This window comes from Dermacentor albipictus, chromosome 8 (assembly GCF_038994185.2).
Source record: "Dermacentor albipictus isolate Rhodes 1998 colony chromosome 8, USDA_Dalb.pri_finalv2, whole genome shotgun sequence".
NCBI classification, from domain to species: Eukaryota; Metazoa; Arthropoda; class Arachnida; order Ixodida; family Ixodidae; genus Dermacentor; species Dermacentor albipictus.
Genome location: NC_091828.1, coordinates 62,181,644 through 62,201,818, shown reverse-complemented (window position 1 = coordinate 62,201,818; position 20,175 = coordinate 62,181,644). Strand labels below are relative to the sequence as shown.

General features: G+C 44.8%; 1 protein-coding gene across 5 annotated transcripts in view; it reads right to left on the bottom strand.

Annotated features, from left to right (window-relative positions):
• The window catches only part of LOC135921771 (4-pyridoxate dehydrogenase-like), a 77,983-nt gene that overhangs the window by 52,581 nt on the left and 5,227 nt on the right, over nucleotides 1-20,175 (bottom strand). For 4 of the 5 annotated variants that reach the window (XM_065456071.1, XM_070522851.1, XM_065456073.1 and 1 more), the window contains exon 2: nucleotides 1,277-1,464. In XM_065456071.1, coding sequence (XP_065312143.1) covers nucleotides 1,277-1,430 — 154 coding nt within the window. In that variant the 5' untranslated portion in view covers nucleotides 1,431-1,464. Of the gene's footprint in view, nucleotides 1-1,276; nucleotides 1,465-17,491; nucleotides 17,602-20,175 lie in introns of all 5 variants that reach the window. The other variant, XM_065456072.1, reaches the window with a different exon arrangement.

Sequence of the window (20,175 nt, the reverse complement as noted above, 5' to 3'; positions counted from 1 at the left end):
TTGGTTCAACCGATGTCTCGTGTGCGCCTATGGCATTGACGCCTATCGCTTCACCCCGCCTAGGTTGCCATTGGCCAAGAGCCCATATACATAAAATTGTTCTTAGGCGCAGAACTGTTCGTGAGAGAGGTGCCAGCGAATTGTCATGCTGGACACAAAACTTCAGAAGGCAGCCGGCTTTTGCCAAAGTTTCCTTACGAACGAAAAGCTTTTTGAGTTCAGCTTCGAGGGCCGAATTCATTGGGCTTTTTGGTCTTAAGTGCCATTTGGCAATGGCCGGTCACTTTCGGCATTAGATTTCCTCTGTAGAGATTACCCCTGCCCTCCCTGCGGCCGTACTCATTCAATGCTACGTAGATATCACAAGGCCTGTGCACTCCGCTTTATGATGTCATGCTACTAGGGCCGAAATTCTATTTACAAATCCGGTGTGACAAAAGCGGTTACGTCAAACTGAGCGCGGCTTACTCGGCAGATATTCCCTTTGATTCCTATGATAGTCGATCCTAGTAGCATGACGTTATAAAGCAGAGCGTACAGGCCTTGTCCTATCTAGGTGGCTTTGAGCCACCACAGTGCCAGTTCTCTATCTTCACTATACATTCGGTACCTTGAGTGCAGGTGAAGAAACAGCTGACCAAGGGCAATGCTTTCTAAATTCGCTGGTCTCAGAAAAGAAGATGGCGCTTATTATTTGTTCGCTTATGCAAAATTGACTGTTGTTCTGGCACCCGCCAATAATGGCGGCGCGCTCGCTGCTCTTTTGGGCAATCGCGGAGGGCACGCACTAACCTAAAGGAAGTCTGAAATTCGGTGTACGGGTTGATTTCACTGTTTCGTTCGCAGGCGTTGATTTTCATTCACCAGCCACATTTCGGTATAGCTATTCATGTTCGATCTCACTGTTGTATGGCATCGTTGTTCTTACGAACCGTCCTAGTCTAAGAACGTTGACCAGAATTCATAAAACTATTAGTTCGTGAGTGTCCTTGCCACCACCTGGCCACGTATGCTAATAATGCGTCCAGCGTGAGGTTTTGCAGACTCTTGCTCTTAAGAAGAATTCTGCATAAAAACCTTTTGTAAACAAGCGCATCTATCGGTACACTTTCAGAACTTCCCAGGTTTAGCCACGTCGCTACACTAAACTGTTGTTTGAACAATATTATGTGGAGCATTTCTAGAATATCTTGTTCCCTAGAAACTAGGCCATAAGAAATATGGCCGATAACCCTTATCGCAAGTACACGGCACACGTGAAAGAAAGAAGTATTACCTATAATGTAGTCGTAACAGCTGCGGAGATGTACGCCATTCCTTTCCTTGCATCCCAATCTTTCAGGGGCACCCCCTTTGGTGTCGCCAAGTGCGTGACAAAGTGACAGCCGTAATATTACGAAGACAGTTGCTGCAAACAGTGGGAGTGCCATAGAACATTCCAGAGGGCGCAGCACTCCAAATTATCTGAAACCACGAAGTTTAAAGAACAATCAAGAGCATATAAATTGGTAAAAGCTCGTATAGTGGGTTTAAAATTTTCATAAAGCGACGCAGCTCACACCTTAGAGATACGACGGCAAATCATTAAGTATTTGTCTCTATTTTTTATACGCAAAATGACGACTATAAAGGCGAAGTCAACATATACATTCCCAGTCGTGGACCTTTCTCGGACCGGCCCGGCCTTATCTGCCGGTAGCTCCGCGGCCCGGCACTGCTGTCAGTTGTTGAAGATGGCGGTTGTTCTTCAGACGTAGACGGCGTACGAGCAACGAAGTGTGATTCGTTTTCCATGGAGCAACGTGCGAACGCCCCTCGAAATCCACAGGGAAATGCAGCCCACGTATGGGGAAAGGTGTCTTGACTTGAAAAACGTGAGGTGGTCGTGTTGTTACTTCACAAAAGAACGTGAAGATTTGCATGACAATTAGTGCTCGTGGAAAGCGGGTGCGTCGCTGACGGAGGACAACACTTCCCGCGTGGATGCAATGGAAAAGCGTATCGGCGTCTGCCCCTCTAGGACATTTCCCGGGAGCTTGACATTTCGCATGGGACGGTTCACGACATCGTTCATAATCCTTGGGTACCGGAAGGTTTCATGTCGGTGGGTGCCTAAGCAGCTGGATGACAAGATGGGCAGCAGGCGAATGATTGCTTCACTGAGTCCTCTGCAACGGTATGCCGAGGAGGGTGAACGTTCCCTGCACCGCACTGTTACTGGTGATGAAACGTGGATATGCATTTCACGCTGTAATCGAAGCAGCAGAGCATGGTGTGGAAGCATCCGGGTTCAGCTGTGACAAAAAAAAATTCCGTTCAGTGCTATCTATTGGAAAAGTGATGTTAACGGTCTTCTGGAATCGTCGAAGACCGCTCCTGTCGGATTTCGTGCCACAAGGTGCCACCATCAATGCCAACAGCTATTGTTCCGACGATTTCAGCTGACGACGATTTCAGCTGGAGAGGAGGTGGAGCGTATGTCAATGCCACCGCATTTTCTTTTTATCTTACTTTTGCGATCATGTCCGAACACCATGCCAAAAAAGAGCAATAGTCATCGTTATATGAATATTGCAAAGAAGTCGTTACATTTATGCAGGTATTTTTTTTTAATTCACCCATTAACGTGAACGTGCTCGTACGGTCGCCGTGCGAATCAGTCACTCTGGGGGCCCTAAAAAACATCGTAATTGCAAGGCTCCAGCTTTTTATGGTGAGATATGGCAATCTCTTTTTTTTTAGATAGTTTATGAGTGACGCATCGCCAGTCGCAAAAACCAGTAACGGATAAAACTACTCTAACGGCATAATGCCGTAAAACTACCCGATCAAAATGTCCACAGCTATTAATTCTTTAAGAGCAGTCATCACACAGTTTGCTTGTGCAAATAATCGTTCTTATTATCATTAATTGTATAAGCGTATACAATCACCGCAAAGAGAGATAAAATGGCGCTGACAATTAACTGTCTCCTGAAAGGGCACCACGCCCACCCACTTACAAAGGAGTGAAATCAAAAGGAAGAGATGAAGAAGATAAAGGAGGGAAAAAAAGAGAGTAAAGAACAACATATCACACTGTCGCACGTAGAGTACGAGCATTGCTGACGAGAGCACATTCGCGTGGATGGCGAAAATTCCCGCAGATCATCGCGAGCCTCATATCGTGTCGAAGCAAGACCTTTCGGAAACAACGTGTCGTGAAGCGCAGTTCGAGCAAGATTAAATTGTTGGAACTTGTTCAGCTTCACACAGCGACAACTGTGGAAAGTTGGCCATCCCAACAGCAAGTGCTCAAGCGGTACGTTTTAGTGTCCACAAGCCAGGCACGAGGGGCTTGACGTGCGTCCTTGTCCGTGAAGGCTCATGTGCCTAAGCAAACAAACAACAAACACTCGAGGGATCTGGATTCTAGTTCATTTAGCCATCAACGGCATCCAATGAGGGCCGCCGGGCTAGCTATATTTTAGTTGTGGAGGTAGTTTCGGGACCTTACACTGCGACGTCTCTTATACCACGCGAGTTGCACTGGGACGGTAAATTAAAGGTGGGCAAATACCAACTTTTGCGAATACGAATTGGGTACAAGTAGCAAGTATTGAATATCAAATCGAGTATCGAACAGTCAAGCGCGGATGTATATATTTGTAGCAGTAGTGTTTACCTTGGAAGTATATCAGGTACTGTGCCTGTACTGACTAGTGTAAAAAACAGCTATCAAGAATAAATGATCAGTATTAAAGATTCTTAAAAGATCACCAACGGTCACTAAAAAATCAGCACGGAGAGTCTCTGAGCTACATTAAAGTCTCGTCGCAAACAAGCTTTGCAAGAATTAATGCCTGCTGTATGATTAGCTTTCCGAAAATTCTAAATAAATGGTTGTTCGAAAAAGATAAGAAATGTTGGGAAAATACAGAAAGCTGCTAAACGACTTGTGTGCCGTAGACACTTATAAAGGGTCTGTTGCAAGGAAAATATCAATGGTGCTAGCATAAAGTATCGAAATGAGACGTGGCTACACTACCCAAAACACTAAATCCCAGACTACAAGCAAAAATCAAAGTTGTCATGTAAGCTTCCACAGCGAAACTCAAAACAAAGTTCCGTTACCCATTTTTCCAGTTGTTCAAAACCTCTAATCGTTGTCACACTACTGATAACTGGCCATAGTTTATTTAGCAGACAGAGAGTAGTAACCAGACTTCACCAGTCGTCTGATGCGAAATATGGGGTTAGTTTCGAATATTCGAAAATACCCTGCAGTTTATTTTCCAGTACGAATGCGAATAGATAGCGTCTGGAATTTGATTCGGCTTCTAAACTTCCGATATCCGTCCAGCCCTAGTCAAATCACATCATTCAATCAGTGTTAATACTGGGCAACAATTTGAACTATGCGGCCAGCAGACAAAGCGTTTCCTCAGCAAAGTACATCGTTCGGCAAGTTCATACAATATCACGTACAGAAAAAGTGACTGCGCACTGAAGAAGCACGGAGACAAAGCGGACGACGTGACCAGTGTTCTCCTTGTCTTGTTTGTCTCCAACCTTTGTGAGTGCTCTTTATTTTCTCAATATATGGAAGTATTTCCTACGTCTTCGTCACCACTAAATCAGTGACAATTTTCGTATGTTGTTCTATTGCTTGCGTGCACATATTCTACAGCACACGAAAGTGCTGGCTAGAGAAAAAGTAGGGCAAGCCAGCGCTTTCAATGAGGTGTTGACTGAAAACGTGTGACAAATATACGTAGGGTGAAACACAAAATTAAAACACCCGAAAAAATGTGTAGCATAAAGCAACCAATAAAGAAACTAAGACACAATGTAGGAGCTGTAGTAATGGGGCGATCAAGACCGGCCGATTCGTGTTATTTAAAGAGTGAGAGAGGGCCGTCGATCATGGCCGCTCGTTCAAGAATTTTGAGGACGCTTAAGCTTCGCCTTTAAAAGCGTAATGCGAAAGTATTCAAAGATCGCTGACTGTTTCTAGCGCTTTCAGGCAGCTGCAGTTTACGTAACCGTAATGTTTTCCTGGAAATGCGGTGGCGAACGCTATGCACGAAGGCGAGCTCTCGGGTTCTTTTTTTTTCCCCACGGTGGCCGCTGCCCCTCCCACGGAGGTGAGCACCATCCGGTTGGTGTTTCAAGGAGCCAATTGCGGCACCCCACTCTTACTAAGACAGACCTCAAGCGGCACCTAGAAAATGGATTTGTGTTTTGAGTTCCCGCGTAACAGAATTATGTTTTCTTGCCTATTCAAATTACAATTCGACGCAATTATGTCTGTAGGTTGTGTGTAAATCGTACTTTACGAATTTTCTGCCGCATTTTACACTTAGAAATTCAGTAAGTTCAGTAGCGCCTCCGCACCACGCAGCGGGTCTGCGTGGATGGGGATGCGTGGTTCGGGATCATTTTCCTCATACGGACATCGCCGCCGGCGCCGACGCTGAATTTCCTGCGACACAGTGCCCTTAATGATATTGTGTTAAAATGTACAAATTTATGTGTGTTACGATCTAGCGGCTGCGGGATCCCACACGGCAGCGCGTGCGCTCCCATAAGTAAAGCTCTCGCAATCTCACAGCTGCGGCGATCTTCCTAACGCGTTACGAAACACCTTTGTGAGATCAGCACACCTGTGGGATTGCGAAAGCTTTTCTTATTTATTGGAACAACGCGCGTAGCCACGTGTGAGCCCGCGGGCGCTAAGTTGAAGCACACGACACCGTGAGCGCTCAAATCTATAGGCCAGGATGAGCTGATCTTCTATCGCCCTAACACAATATCGATTGCCTAATCTTAATCGCACCTAACTACAGCTCGTACCTTATGCGTTCGGTCTTTGTTATTTCCTTGGCAGTTTCACCTTGCGTATTTATTTTGTTTTCTACTGCCTTTTTGCGTACATTTCCCCTTGTACGCATTTGTCCACACGTCTTCAGTAAACATTCATGCAGAAGACAGCGCTCTTGCACCCCTTATATTTTTCCTTGTGCGCGTCGTCTTTTGAGTGCCCATCACAAGCTTACACCAACTCGCCCACTACGCAAGTCTTCTTTGCGCGATCTGTTGCTGAGTGTTGGCCAACACGAAGTCAGAAAGTCCGCTTAGCATAAACTGGAATGTCAAGTGTCCACTTTCTAGTTGCCGTGACAGTTCACAAACTTACAATGTATTTCTTTTCCCGGCGAGACCGGTTTGTGCACACCATTACAAAACGCGCAACCACATCTCTGAGCAACGCACTTCGTATCAACGGGGACGAGGTAACCTTTGTAGGTTTGTTTGTTGATTCTCTAAAAACCCTTAAACACCCCTAAGTGGCAGACCCCTAAAGACCACTAAAGGCCCTAAAGTGGCATTGCAGGAGTGGTATAACGAATATAGGCCACAATATATCTCACTTTCTTAGGAAACATAACGTATAATAAAGCGTAAACAAAGCAGTAAGAAAGGTAGTGCGCGGGTTTTGCGCATATCAGGCAGTAAAGCTCACAGGGCAGGCAAATTTTTTCACGTTATTTTAAAAACAAGATGACGCGCAGTATTATATAACGCACGTGATTATAAAAGAAAAACTGCATATCTGGAAAGCTTCAGCATCGTAATAAATTATTCAAGTAGCGCTAAAAATGCATTCACAGAAGATGTTACCACTGAATCGGGAAGCAGGCTTCATTCTCGAATTAACCTGGCGAAAATGGCTGTATATAAAGGGATCGTTTCGTGCGAATGGCTGCCAGATATGTACAATATGCTGATGTCTCTAAAGCTCAAATGGCTGACTTTAAAAAAATTCAACGCACCCTGACTTTGCTTCGTTGTGAACTTTGAGGAAAAACAATTTTCGTATCTCGAACTTTGTCCTCAGTTAGAGCGGTGGTATATTTGTCGACGGGCGAAAATCTGTATAGGGAATGCAATTGGCGATGCTTAATAAAGCTAAATCGGGAGGCTTTAGGCGCCGGGCTCTGCCTGGTCTTTGCCGATTTCTGGTCCAGTTCCTGCCAAGCAGTCCTTCATCACCACAATATCCTTTCACGGCAATTTACCCTCGCGCCGTGACTGAAGTGTGCGTACGTCAGCATAAATGCAGCGTTCAACATCTCGAAGACAACCACCACATTTGAATTGCCAGGTTTGTGAGTGCCTCTAGCAGCGGCTTAACTCTGACACCAAAATGTGTTCATTTGGGAGTACGATTACGTTTAGAAACCGATGTGGAGCGAACGCGGCGCAACCATTCTTCCCAGACAGACAACGAACTTTTATTGAGGTCCTGAGGGACTAGCCGGTGGAGACCCGTTGGGGCCCCCGGCTCGCCGCTGGCTGCTCCCATGTCGGAATCGGGAGGCCAAGCCTCTCCGCTCTTTCACGGGCCCTCTGGACGGCCATGGACTGGAGCTTGAGTTCCGTACTTGATGTGGCCTCGTCCCAGTCCCGTTCGCTGGTGAAGGACGTATCCCATAACGCAGGACACTGCCAGAGCATATGAGATAGAGTGCTAACCTCCTACCCACAATCCGGGCACTGTGGGCCAATTTCTGGGTAAATCCTGCTTAAGAAACATCGCGAGGGATATGACCTCGTCTGAAGCATCCTAAGCGTGATCGATTGAGATCTGTGTAGATTTGGATGTGGAGGTGGGAAGCGCCTGCGTTCCTCTTTATAATGGGAGACGATCTCATGAAAGGTTAATAAGGGGTCGCTGTGGCCGAGCTCCTCCGGGTCCAATGTAGCCCCACCACCGTCGCGGTGCGTTAATTCTCGCGCACGGCGGTAAGCAATCTCATTGGGGTTCGGGCGGCCCGGCAGCGCGTTGTCGCCCATGTGAGCGGAGAACCATATAATATAATGCACGGGGTCACAATTAGTTCTGGACTTGCTTTTCAGAATCGCCTCCACCTGTCTCGCAACCATTCCCGAAGCGAAAGCCCTGACGGCCGCGCGTGATTCAGTGTAGATATACGGCCTTCTTGAATCCTGCATCGCCAGCGCCACCACCACCTGTTCTGCCACGTCGGCCGTCACAGCGCCTACCGAGGCCGCAGATAGGAGCTCGCCCTTTTCGCTGACCGCCATGACCGTGAATTTACCGGAGCGCCCATATTGAGCTACGTCCACGAAGGCTTCCATGCCGACCGTTTTCTTCAATATCGCCCTAGCCCGAGCTGCTCGCCTGCCCGTATTATGTTGTGGGTGAACGTTTCTAGAGAAGGGACTGACGACGTAGGTCCCTCTGGAGTTCTCGTCCAGCTGAACCGCCTCGCTGTGGCTGTAACGCGGCTGCAAGCCCGCCGCCTCCAAGAGGCGCCTACCGTTCTTCCCAGTTTTTTTTTCTCTATTTTTTTACAGCTCCCACTCCAGTTGCTCCTTATTGTACATTTGCCCATATTTCTAGCTACCTTGACAAGCCCCTTGAAGTCTCTTGCGTGAATTATTCTCAAAAATAACGGGAGAAGCAATTTCGCTTTCATCTGCACTTCTACGCCAGGGATGACTCGGCTAGTCTATTCTAAAGAAAAATTATTCCGGTATATTCATTCAGACATCGGCGATCTATCACAAATCCCCCGCAAAGAGAGCGCAGAGAAACTAAGGCAAAAGAAAGCACACGAATGATATTAGTCACAAATGAAATTAACTCTGCGAACGCGAACCTATAGCACGCAGGATGCATACTACCACAAAGCAACACATCGCTTAGAAATAAAACGTTTTTTTTTTCAGTGCGAATGAATTAGTTCTTGTCATTATGTTCTTACTGTGCGAGAACCGAGTAGCCCAGCAAATAGTTACTTTAGACACATTAAAGAAGCGAGAAACAGTCACGACAGTCTTGCAATTATTACCACGAGTGAAAAAAAACACGTGCAAGGAGAGTTGGAGACACGGCCGTCACCTGTCTTCTGATAGAGTAAAGGAATCGCCCACCTCAAGGAGGTAGGCGAAAATGAAGAAGACAGTTTGCGTCAAACAACTTTTAAAAAAGGAAATAATAAGGTTTTACGTGCCAAAACCACATTCCTATTATGAGGCACGCCGTAGTGGAGGACTGCGAAAATTTCCACCATTTGGAGTTTTTTAACGTGCACTTAAATCTGAGTAGATGGGTGTTCTCGCATTTCGCCCCCCTCGAAATGCGGCTGCCGTGGCCGGGATTCGATCCCGCGACCTCGTTCTTGCCAGCCCAACAACATAGCCACTGCGCAACCAAGGTGGGTTGCGTGAAACAACTGAAGAACAGGGACACATTGACAAAGTTAAATCGACGTCTTGGAAATCCACTGAAGCAGCCGCTGAAGCAGAAGTGGTGTGCAGCGCAGAAAATGCTTATGTTTGTTGCTGTTATTGTATACAGAAAAGCTAAAGTCACAGTGCGGCAGGTAGGAGACTGCCGAAAAAGGAGTGCGAACATCCCTCTACGAACACACGCTCAGGAGCGCCCAAACAACCTTGAACAGAGTAAAGTTATACGAAAGTTCACTGGCAGTATACAGAAAGGCTTACCAGTGCAGTAGGTAGAAAAGGAGATGACGACGAATTAATGAAAAAATCTGAAGCTGCTTCTAAATTCACGCGTCAATATTGGCGTATGATGGCATAGGCCCTTGAATCATTGGGTGCTTCACCGCGTCGAGCTAGGTTTTCTTCTCGCGTATTCACAAGCACTTGACGAACTAGGGATTTTGTATTTATTTGGAAGCATTTTTGTTTGCTGCAGCGCGCCATCGGTGACGTCATATTGGATCAGTCTAGCCGTGGTGTCAAGCTTCATATCCCCGATAAAATAAAGATTTTAAAATAATAATTCCAAACACTTGTTGGTGCGTGTAAATAGGTATCCGCTGCTGTAGACGCAGCTGGATATCACATGCTCTCAAACTCGGGACACTTATGCTACAGCAGCGTGTCAAATCAAGATACTTCACGGTATGCAAGCGTTTTAAAACTCGTTTCATAAGTATCAACATAGTCATGGTTTTTTGCGAATAAATACGCATGATGCATAAAAACAACTTTACGAGCACAACTGAGAGTCGTAGTATTCCACCCCAGTAAACGTTTTAATCGTACTCGTCGCATCGGAACGTATGTTTCACTTCTAACGTTATCAATTTTTTTTAAACACATTCTCCAGTTTTCGAAGCTCCTATCAACAACTACGACAACATACAACGCATCCATTCGTCATGCGACTGTGTCGTAACGTAACCAAAACAAAGCAACAAAAGAGCGTTTCAAAACTAGTTTCATGCTCGAAAGGTTACACAAGAGGAAACAAAACAAAGCAATCGAAATCTTTCTTACAGTAGAGTCAGTCCCACCTTCTGGGAAAGTCAGAATACTCGAATGCACACTGCGCGTGGGCGGAAGACAGAATCTCGCGAGGAGAAAAGCATTTCCGAAGGACAATGCAGAGCCAAGGAGGCGACGGTGTTACAAGATTGTTGCCCTTTGTTGCACATGTGGTTTGCAGCCTTGAATGACGCGGGTAAAAGTCGCCGCATGCAGAATTCAGAAGGCATTTTAAAAGTAGCAACATATAATAGCGCGTCGCAGCTAGTGCAGCCACTTTCACCGAGTGCGCTCCAAGTACACCACCTGCTTCCATGATCTTTCTTTCGCGATGCTGTCTTTTAGTTACAGCAAGCTTGCACGACTTTCCAATATCACCACACAGTTTCCAACGAATACATTTCTTTAGACAAGTCGCAATGAGAATTTCAGTTGCGTGTTAAACGTACCTTTAAAAGTTGCATTTAAAACGTTGTCGTGGAAACGTTGCCCACATATGACTGGTCATTTGGAAACCTGGACAGCGTATAATACTTTCGAGCACTAGTGAAGGATTTTTTCACAAAGGCAGTACTTCATCCACACAGATCTTATTTCGCGGGAACATTGGTGGCAATGTCAATTATTCAAAAAAAGCTTTTATAAACAAAAAACCACCGGCGAATGCGATGTTCCCTAATGAGAAATTTGAGCGCAGCTGTACACGTGTTTTCATTTCGCGATATATTGGCTGGCGCGGACAATCTGTCTCGTGCGGCACATTGTAAGCAGAGCGACGTGTGGCGCCACTGCCTCGCTAATCGGATGATGGCAAGAGGCAGCGTGGGGGTGACCCGTGGGAGCCATTCGCAGCAGCCGCCGCAGACAGACCTCCGCTCACGTAAGGCTTTGTTTCCGTATGTGGTATCGGTCGACGCGCTTGCAGCATGCCATCGGTGAACAGACGACAACGCGCTACTCTGGCGTCATCTCGCAGCGGTCGCCGCCGCAGAGCCCGTCTTGCGCGGCACCACGCTTTTCTTCTCACGCTTTCGACATGCCCTCCTCCTCCTCCGCTTTCCTTCTCGCGCTCCCTTTGCTATCGCCATCCCCCGCTGCGCTCCGCGTTCGCTCCTTCATCCTTCGCTGTGCTTCTGGTGCTCTTTCCCTCCCCCTACTTTCATCCCTACCCCCTGTGCAGCGCGGTTGAGGTGTCCTCTGCTGAGAGACAGTTACTGCGCTGCACTTTACCCCAACCTTTCCTTCCCTTCATCAAGAATCTCCTTCTCTCTCTCTCTCTCTCTCTCTCTATCTATCTATCTATCTCTCTCTCCTTCGCTGTGCTCGTTCGCTCGGCTACGCCGAGGGACGCCGAAAGCAACGCCGAGGCTGAACGCCCGCACGGTCGCCTAAGACGTACAAGCTGTACGCGAAACACAAGCTGTACACGAGAAGCTCGCATAATGTTGTTGACGTCCTCACGTATCGCTATCCATTTTGAATCTTCCAGACGCTGCTAGTCTTGAAGGACACCATACTAATCATCTTCCCAATGAGGCCAGATGGTCAAGTTCTAGCTTTTCCCTCTTACTGCTGTGGAACGTTTCTATTGAAGGGATGTTCATTCTACGAAGGCTGTCGGCTCAAGAATTCCGAAGCAAGTAGCACTACCTCAGCTCGGGTGCCTATCCCGCGCACTGCGGTGGCCATGCTTGCTTGCTTGCTTGCTTGCTTGCTTGCTTGCTCATCACTTGTGGTGTTTACACCCAACGAGGGATTGGCCAAGAAGCCCATAGTTAAAGGTTAAAGAAAAGGGGAGAGAGAAAAACCTAAACGGAAAATTAAATCAGGGGGAATTATAACCTCCATGTTAATCAAGAAACAGATTTACGTGGCAGTTATTAGAAATAAAAAAATATTTATTTATATATAAACAGAAAATATTGCGTTCTTTTTTTGGGTGGTATTAGAATAATTTCGAAGACACAATCAGCGATTTAATGATGTATGCAATTATTGATTTCGATAATTAGCATGGCAGCCTTCTTGTCTCACACAAATGACCACGCAGATGTTCCTGTGGCTAAAGCCCAATAAAGAAGCCCCGAAGGAGAGGATATTTTGAGTAGTTAAAATAAACACCGAATTTTCGGAATGAAAATTCTAATTTTTTCCTCTGATTTCTAAATCTACTGGACTGCATGCTATTAGAAATTGATCAGTGTTTTCGGGTTCCTGACAAGCAGGGCACACAGGGGACGGTGTCAGGCCAGACCTGTATAGGTAAAGATTTAATGGTGGGAAGCGACATCGCAATTATGTTATAGAGATTTCTAATTTACGTCTAGGATACCATTTATTGTCCCACGAAAAGGACAAATGATTAGATTCCGCCGTTTGTATTTTCAATCTTGGAAAATCTTGGAAAAAACACAAATTTCTAAACCTAGCCTCAGTGTCATAAGCCGAAGTAGGTATGACGGACACAGCTGGTCCATCAAGAGACATCCGCACAAGTGTGTCTGCCATTTGATTTAAGAGGAAGCTCTAGCTCGGGCCCAACTCGGACGCGGTCTACTGAAATACATGTAAAACGCAAGAAGGTTTTTCTGAGATAACCCCTGGACCGAGTTTTAAAAAATTTGTTGCATTTCAAAGAAAAGGTTAAATTCTAGTGACAGTTGGAAGCGGAATTTCGATTTACGGCCTGAGTTTTGTTTCAAAAATTTTCAAATATTTCAAAGTTTGAAAAAAATAGAAGCACTAAGTTCACAAATAATTAGCTTTGCATAAAGGACAGATATCGCGGTTCTGTAAACGGCATCCATTACCTCATTGAAAGCGGACAAATTAGGTATGTCATTTTATGTGTTACGTGAGTTTGTTACGTTATTTACAAGGGTTCTGCAAAAGCTGTATTTCAGCATTAATAATCTTTTTGAGTTTCATGTGTCCGCAATTTTGTCGGCTTTAGATGTACTATTAGATGCAGTTCACAGAATTGTGGTATCATTTTTCATTACAGTACAGAGTTGTAAACTTGGTAGTTCGGTTTTCTGAAAATTTTCGATTTTTGCAAATGTTTTATAAAAAAGTTACAACCTGAATAAAAAATTGGAAACGAAGAGTCACTATATTTTCAGTTTCCCTTTTAAATACAACAAACCACGTCAAATGTGGTGCAGTGGTTGCCGAGAAAAGTGAATTCTCCTTTTACATGCATCTAGATGGAGCACCCCAGCTAAAGATTCCTATTAAGAATCTACCACGATGACCAGGGAACCCATACCAACCGCACCAATTTTAAGTTTGAGGGGATTAAGGATTTAAATATATTGGCTACAGTAGTGTCTGAAGATGAAGTGACTGATGTGCATACTGACGGTGAATAAGTCCCTACAACCACTGTCGGATAATTTGAAGGAAATTTTCGAAGAGCTATGATAGCGGCTGATAGTTCAGTCAGAAATATGGGCGCGAAATCCGGAAGGCGTAATGGATATGACCAGGATATCGACTCGTACAAAATACCCACACCCGCTTTCGCCTCACTCTTTGACGCATCAGTCGCGATCGCATAATCTATTCCCAATTGCGTTAAATGGTCTTGTAGAATGCCATTTAAATATGCAGTGGGCAGGAGTTTGGCATTCGATGGAAATATATCGTCAAATTCAATCTTTATATTAGGTAAGGGTTTGTCTGAGAAACTAATCTCGAGTACATTGACATTTAGTGGATCTAGCTCAGCTTGTACAAACAAAACCTGAGGCCTCTATAAACGGGACCAATGCTAATCGAAAACTGCCCTCATTTCACTAATAAATACAAATTGTGATTCTATCAAAGAAGATTCATAAATGTCTAAGTACATCTTTACTGTTAGAATGCGGAATCGGCAGAGAAAAGTAAGCAGTCCTGCTTCTTGATATAAAACATTGTTAGCTACAAATTTTGGTAAACAAAGACAATTCTGGAGATCCTCCCGCTCCAGGGGTTAATTTTATATGCTGGCCGACACACCCAAACAGTATCGGTAGAACGTACACGCGATAAATCATTATCAGGTTATCCCTACGTAGCCGAGCGCGATGTCAGCCAAGTCTGCTTATCATGCCAACAGCGCTGGCTGCACTTGATTTAACATTATCAATCTGATTTCACCAGCTCAGTACTGCTTCGTATATTAAACCTACATATTTGATAAAGTCAACTTGCGGAATTACTTCCTGACGGTATTGGAGAGAGATATTAACCAATACATTCAATTGAAACACAATCAAGGAACTTTTGTGGACATTAAGCGACATTCGAATATCCGCAGACCAAGCTTCAAGCGCTCATAACTATGACAGCAGTGTTCTTTGTAATGAGCGAATATCACTCGCAGATGCAAATAATGCTATGTCATCGGCTTATACATATACTTGTACGGTATGGCACAATAGAATTCAGCTCAATAAAATTTTAAGCAATATAGGGGAAAGTACAGCTTCCTGGGAAACTCCTCTTGATTGATCATATTTCTGCGTCAACAAGCCACGTTGGCAAAAATAAAATTTCCTATCCTTTAAAAATTCATATATACATTTTATAATATACTGAGGAAAACTCATGTTGTTTACACCAATGAAGAGTATGGCATGCTTTACGCTGTCGCGTGCTTTAGCCAAATCAAAGGTCACTGACGCCACATACGCCACCCGTGTCGAGCAATCTTAATGCGTCCTTCTAAATCGACATCGGCGCACCATATTGAGCATCCAGGTTTAAATCCAATCTGACATGGACTTATTGATGTATTATCATTTAAATATTTCATGATTCGAATGTGCAATACCCATTCTATTAATTTCATAACATTTGAAGTTAGTGCGACTGGCCTTATATTATCTACATTCATTCCCGCTCTTTTCCTTTTTACGCAGGCAGATTATTTTTACGAGTTTCCAGTCAGGAGGTATCAGTGCGTTCATTAAGGATTAATTCACTGTATTTGAGAGGCCTTGCGGGGAGTGTTCCAACAATATGTTCAGCATGCCTGATGCAATGCCACCTGGACCCGGAGCTGTTCCAGGGGGCAGTCTTACAAAGCGCTGAAGCTCTTCCGTTGTTACGCCTAAAGCCGAGACCACACGTACGCTTGCGGACGCGCGCTAGCTCGCGTTCGCGCGCCTAGCGCCTGCCGCGCCTCGCGAGTAATGGTGGTTTGCATCCACACAGACGCGCGACAGCGCGCGCTCACTGGGCTCACTCACGGACGCCTCGGAAGGCGCCGCTTCGTACTTGGTTATCGATAGTGTTTCAAAATGCTTTGATATCTATAAACTTAATTGCCATATTTTTATAGCTGCTAGATCAGCGCATAAAGGAAAGAAGAACCACTTTCTTGCATGATATAAATCTGCTTCACGGAGAGTTGAACGTTCCGCGCCGTAGGTGCGTAGCCAGGCGCGCAGACGCGAGGCAACCCAAGCGCGCGATAACAGGGAGGAGCTGTTCCCCGCGCTCACGCCGCGTTTCGACGCGTACGAGCCATGTCGCACCATCTGCGCATGCGTGGGCGCGTGAACGCGAGCTTGCGCGCGTCCGCAAGCGTACGTGTGGTCCGGGCTTAAGAAATCATGTTTTGCCAGAGCCCCTACGAAGTTTTTCTGCAGCTGAGTTTTAAAGTGCTGCCCTGACCTTTTAGCAATGTTATCTAATGTTTCTAACAAGTCTTTTGCTGGCAGAACAACTGCATCAATATTTATGGGCACTGTAACGGCCTTGCGAGAGTGGAGAAACATAAACATTGCTTTTTTGTTGCCACTTTTCGATAAAAGTTATACCGTTTTTAATCATAATTATTCTTCGCTATGAAACTGTTCTTGTAAATATAGCAGCAGCTTACTTATAATTCCTACAATTAGTAGGGCACTGATTAAAAATAAGTTTCTTCCATGCAGTTTTTCGGCGTCTATATTCTCGCGTGCAAGTACTATTCCTCCGTGGACAATCAGTGCTCACTTTTGTTGATTAGACTACAAATTCAGATTTCTTAATGGTACCTTTCAATAATGCACAAAAGCTCATTTCTTTAATATGTCTTTCCGTACCTGTCATAGAAGACAAAGTTGACAGCAAATTATTGTCAAATTTCGAATAGTCTACAAAAGTCTGCGCATGTATTTTCTAAATAAGTCAAGGGGTTCTCAATATCAATGACAATCGGGTGGTGGTCACTGCTAGTGGGGACATCGACCACAGCTGAAGAAGCGATGAAAACGCCTAAAGTAGCAAACGTCAAATATAGGATAGATTGCGAGTGCGAACGCACGAAAGTGGAAACTTTAGTATTTAAACATGTGAAATTGTTAACATTAGTCCAATCCCCTAAACGTTTTCCAGATGAGTCAGTGCACAATCCCCATGAGACATGACGTGAGTTGAAGTCTCCGTCAAACAATACGTTCTTTTTCATCACTTTCCTCTCTACCTTATATGCCACAGTAGTGTCAACCCTTCCACCAACCCAGGTAAAAATGTAACACAACTTCTTAACCCGACAACCTTGAACAATTTTAGAAATGCAATGAGGTGACATAGCTGGCAGCCCGTTTACAGTTATGAGTCGGCAGATGAAACTTTCCACTTCTTTCTGCAGGAATTTGTTTCGGTTGCAGAGATGCATTCTCATGAAAACTACACAAAAACCGCAGAAATGCCGCAAACCCTGCATCACCAAATAGCTCTTCACAATGACCACAACGAAAAATGACACCTGCCAAACGTTTTTACTAAGTCGGGATCCTGAAGATTTCACAAAGTTCAGATTTTTATAGTAATAGAATAAATGCTATGTTGCGAAGAGCCCGGGACCATTACCAAACAAGCATTTATAATGGTATCACAGACCAAAAGGTCATCGTCATCACCAGCAGCAGCCTGGCTACGCCCACTGCAGGGCAAAGGCCTCTCCCATACTTCTCCAACTACCCCGGTCATGTGCTAATTGTGGCCATGTTGTCCCTGCAAACTTCTTAATCTCATCCGCCCGCCTAACCTTCTGCCGCCCCCTGCTACGCTTCCCTTCTCTTGGAATCCAGTCCGTAACATTTAATGACTACTGGTTATCGTCCCTCCTCATTACATGCCCTGCCCATGCCCATTTCTTTTTCTTGATTTCCACTAAGATGTCATTAACACGCGTTTGTTCACTCACCCAATCTGCTCTCTTCTTATCCCTTAACGTTACACCCGTCATTCTTCTTTCCATAGCTCGTTGCGTCGTCCTCAATTTACGTAGAACCCTTTTCGTAAGCCTCCAGGTATCTGCGCCGTAGGTGAGTACTGGTAAGGCACAGCTGTTATACACTTTTCTCTTGAGGAATAATGGCAACTTGCTGTTCGTGATCTGAGAATGCCTGCCGAACACACCTCAGCCCATCCTTATTCTTCTGATTATTTCCGTCTCATGATCCGCATCCGCAGTCACTACCTGCCCTAAGTATATGTATTCCCTTACGACTTCCAGTGCCTCGCTGCCGATTGTAAATTGCTGTTCTCTAAAGATTTCACGTTATCACAAAAACTGTATTTCGCTTTAGGTCACAATCATCCACAGAGCAGGCACTCTAAAGAAAAAAAATGCAATTATAAGAAGCATAGAAAACGAAAGGGTTACACTAAGAATTTATGTAGATTTCTCCAAGGCCGTCCACAGGATAAATCACAAGACAATTGTTCAAAAGCTTTTTTACATATGTAGTAAGAGGTGCGGCACATGATCTGATCACTAGCTATATCAGCGACCGCGTTCAATATGTGGCAATCGGTTATTCAAAATCGGGTTAAAAAGCACGATAGACAGGGCGTACACCAAGGTAGCATCTTCTGACCTTTATTATTAAATATTTACGTTAATGATTCAATGCGCATAGACAGCGAAGTAGAAAACGTCATTTACGGAGACGATACAACATTGTTTCTTTCAGCAACTGATGCTAACAGCCTCATCGGCAAAGTGAACGTAGCATTAAAAAATAGCAAACGTGGTTTGTTAGGAACGCTCTTTTGATAAGCACGGGCAGAACAAGAGACAGGCCAAGGAACGCGTCATAAACAGTCTACCACTCTCTTACTTTGGGAAGCAATTTTATCTATATAGCTGGTGAAGTTAAAACACTTGGGATCACATTTAACGGATTTATGTTGCAGGATGCGGACATCGAAAACTTGGCAGGCAAACTATAGCGGACTTTGGGTATTTCAAGATTTCCAAACACATTGTCTCAGAAAACGAAGCGGCTAATAGATTTTGCTCGATTTGAATCGCACACTATATACTACCACTTTTCGTGGGTAACTACCTTGTAAAAAAATACAAATTAATTAATTACACTACAAGAAAGCGTGTTAAGAGATATTGCCAATGTGCCTTTTTTAGCTTCTTACGCGTATCGCTATACTCAAATTTACGTTCCAAGAAAGTAAGTGCTCTTTTTGCCGTGCGTATTGGCTGCCTGTATAAGTCGCAAGTTTGGCACAGAATCACTTTTTTAATATCGGAAGCCTAAATTACAGAGGAACCCACTCCACTGTACAACATGCACCACGAGTTCTTGCATATCATACAGCCACGCACAAATTGAATTATGGGGTTTCACGTGCCAAAACCACTTTCTGATTATGAGGCACGCCGTAGTGGGGGACTCCGGAAATTTGGACCACCTGGGGTTCGTTAACGTGCACCTATATCTAAGTACACGGGTGTTTTCGCATTTCGCCCCCATCGAAATGAGGCCATCGTGGCCGGGATTCGATCCCGCGACCTCGTGCTCAGCAGCCCAACACCATAGCCACTGAGCAACCACGGCGGGTGCGCACAAATTATGGAATGCAGGCACTGAAATATGTTCTTCCGTCAACTCTAAATAACCATATTTAAATTATTAGTCTATTAAATGCCTTTCTTATAAAAACCTTAAGAAAATTGGTTTTGTGATTTCATTCTATAGTTCTTATATTTGTTGGATTTATCTTTAGTATTCAGTTTCAGTCCGTTATTATTGCATTAGCTGACAGTGTTGCTGGCTATATACATATTAAGTTGATCACCTGTCTGCATGCAACTGCCTTGTATACTTTCGGGAGATGGGAGCCTTGTCAAGCCGCGATGCATTGTCTTCTTGTTTTCGTCTTCTCAGCCACATCGGGATGAAACAAAGACTAAAAAAGGGGATGGGTGGTGTGTAGGCAAAGGTCATTGGGGGGGGGGGGGGCAATTTTTTTCTTTTTGCAGTAAATTAGGTACTTAAGCGCTCCAGAACATTATGAGTGTGTAAATTCTGCTTGTCAATTTCTTCTTGCGAATGGTTGAACGAAACAGCTCCGCTGGAAATTGAGTTATGATATTACAAGTTCGCATACTATTGACAATTAAACCAATCAAAGCACGAAGGGCAGAGGAGAGACGTGGCACACACGATGACTAAGCCTTATTGCGAAAAAAAACGGTCTCCCAGGAAAACCAGGCGAGCATGCGCAGCTCAAGAGAATAAGCACACACAAAGCCACGTTGATTGCGATATAAACCAAGTCGCTGGAGCCAGTGCGATAGGAAACTAAGTTCCTTCTGCACCAATGGGATAGATGTTGCGCTGATGCAATTATCGTCCTTACATCGACCGGCCTGTGTGAACGCCTGTGATTGGAACGCCTTTTGTGCTACCTGTTTCCTTTCTCTTCTCTTTTCTTTCTTCTTTTCCCCCCTGTTTTATCCTCTCGGTCTTTGTCGTCTTTACAACCCCTATCACCCCAGTGCAGAATAGTAACCCGGAAACTCACCTCTGCATGGTTAACCTTAAGGTTAACCTACCTGCCTTTCCTCTCTCTCTCTCTCTCTCT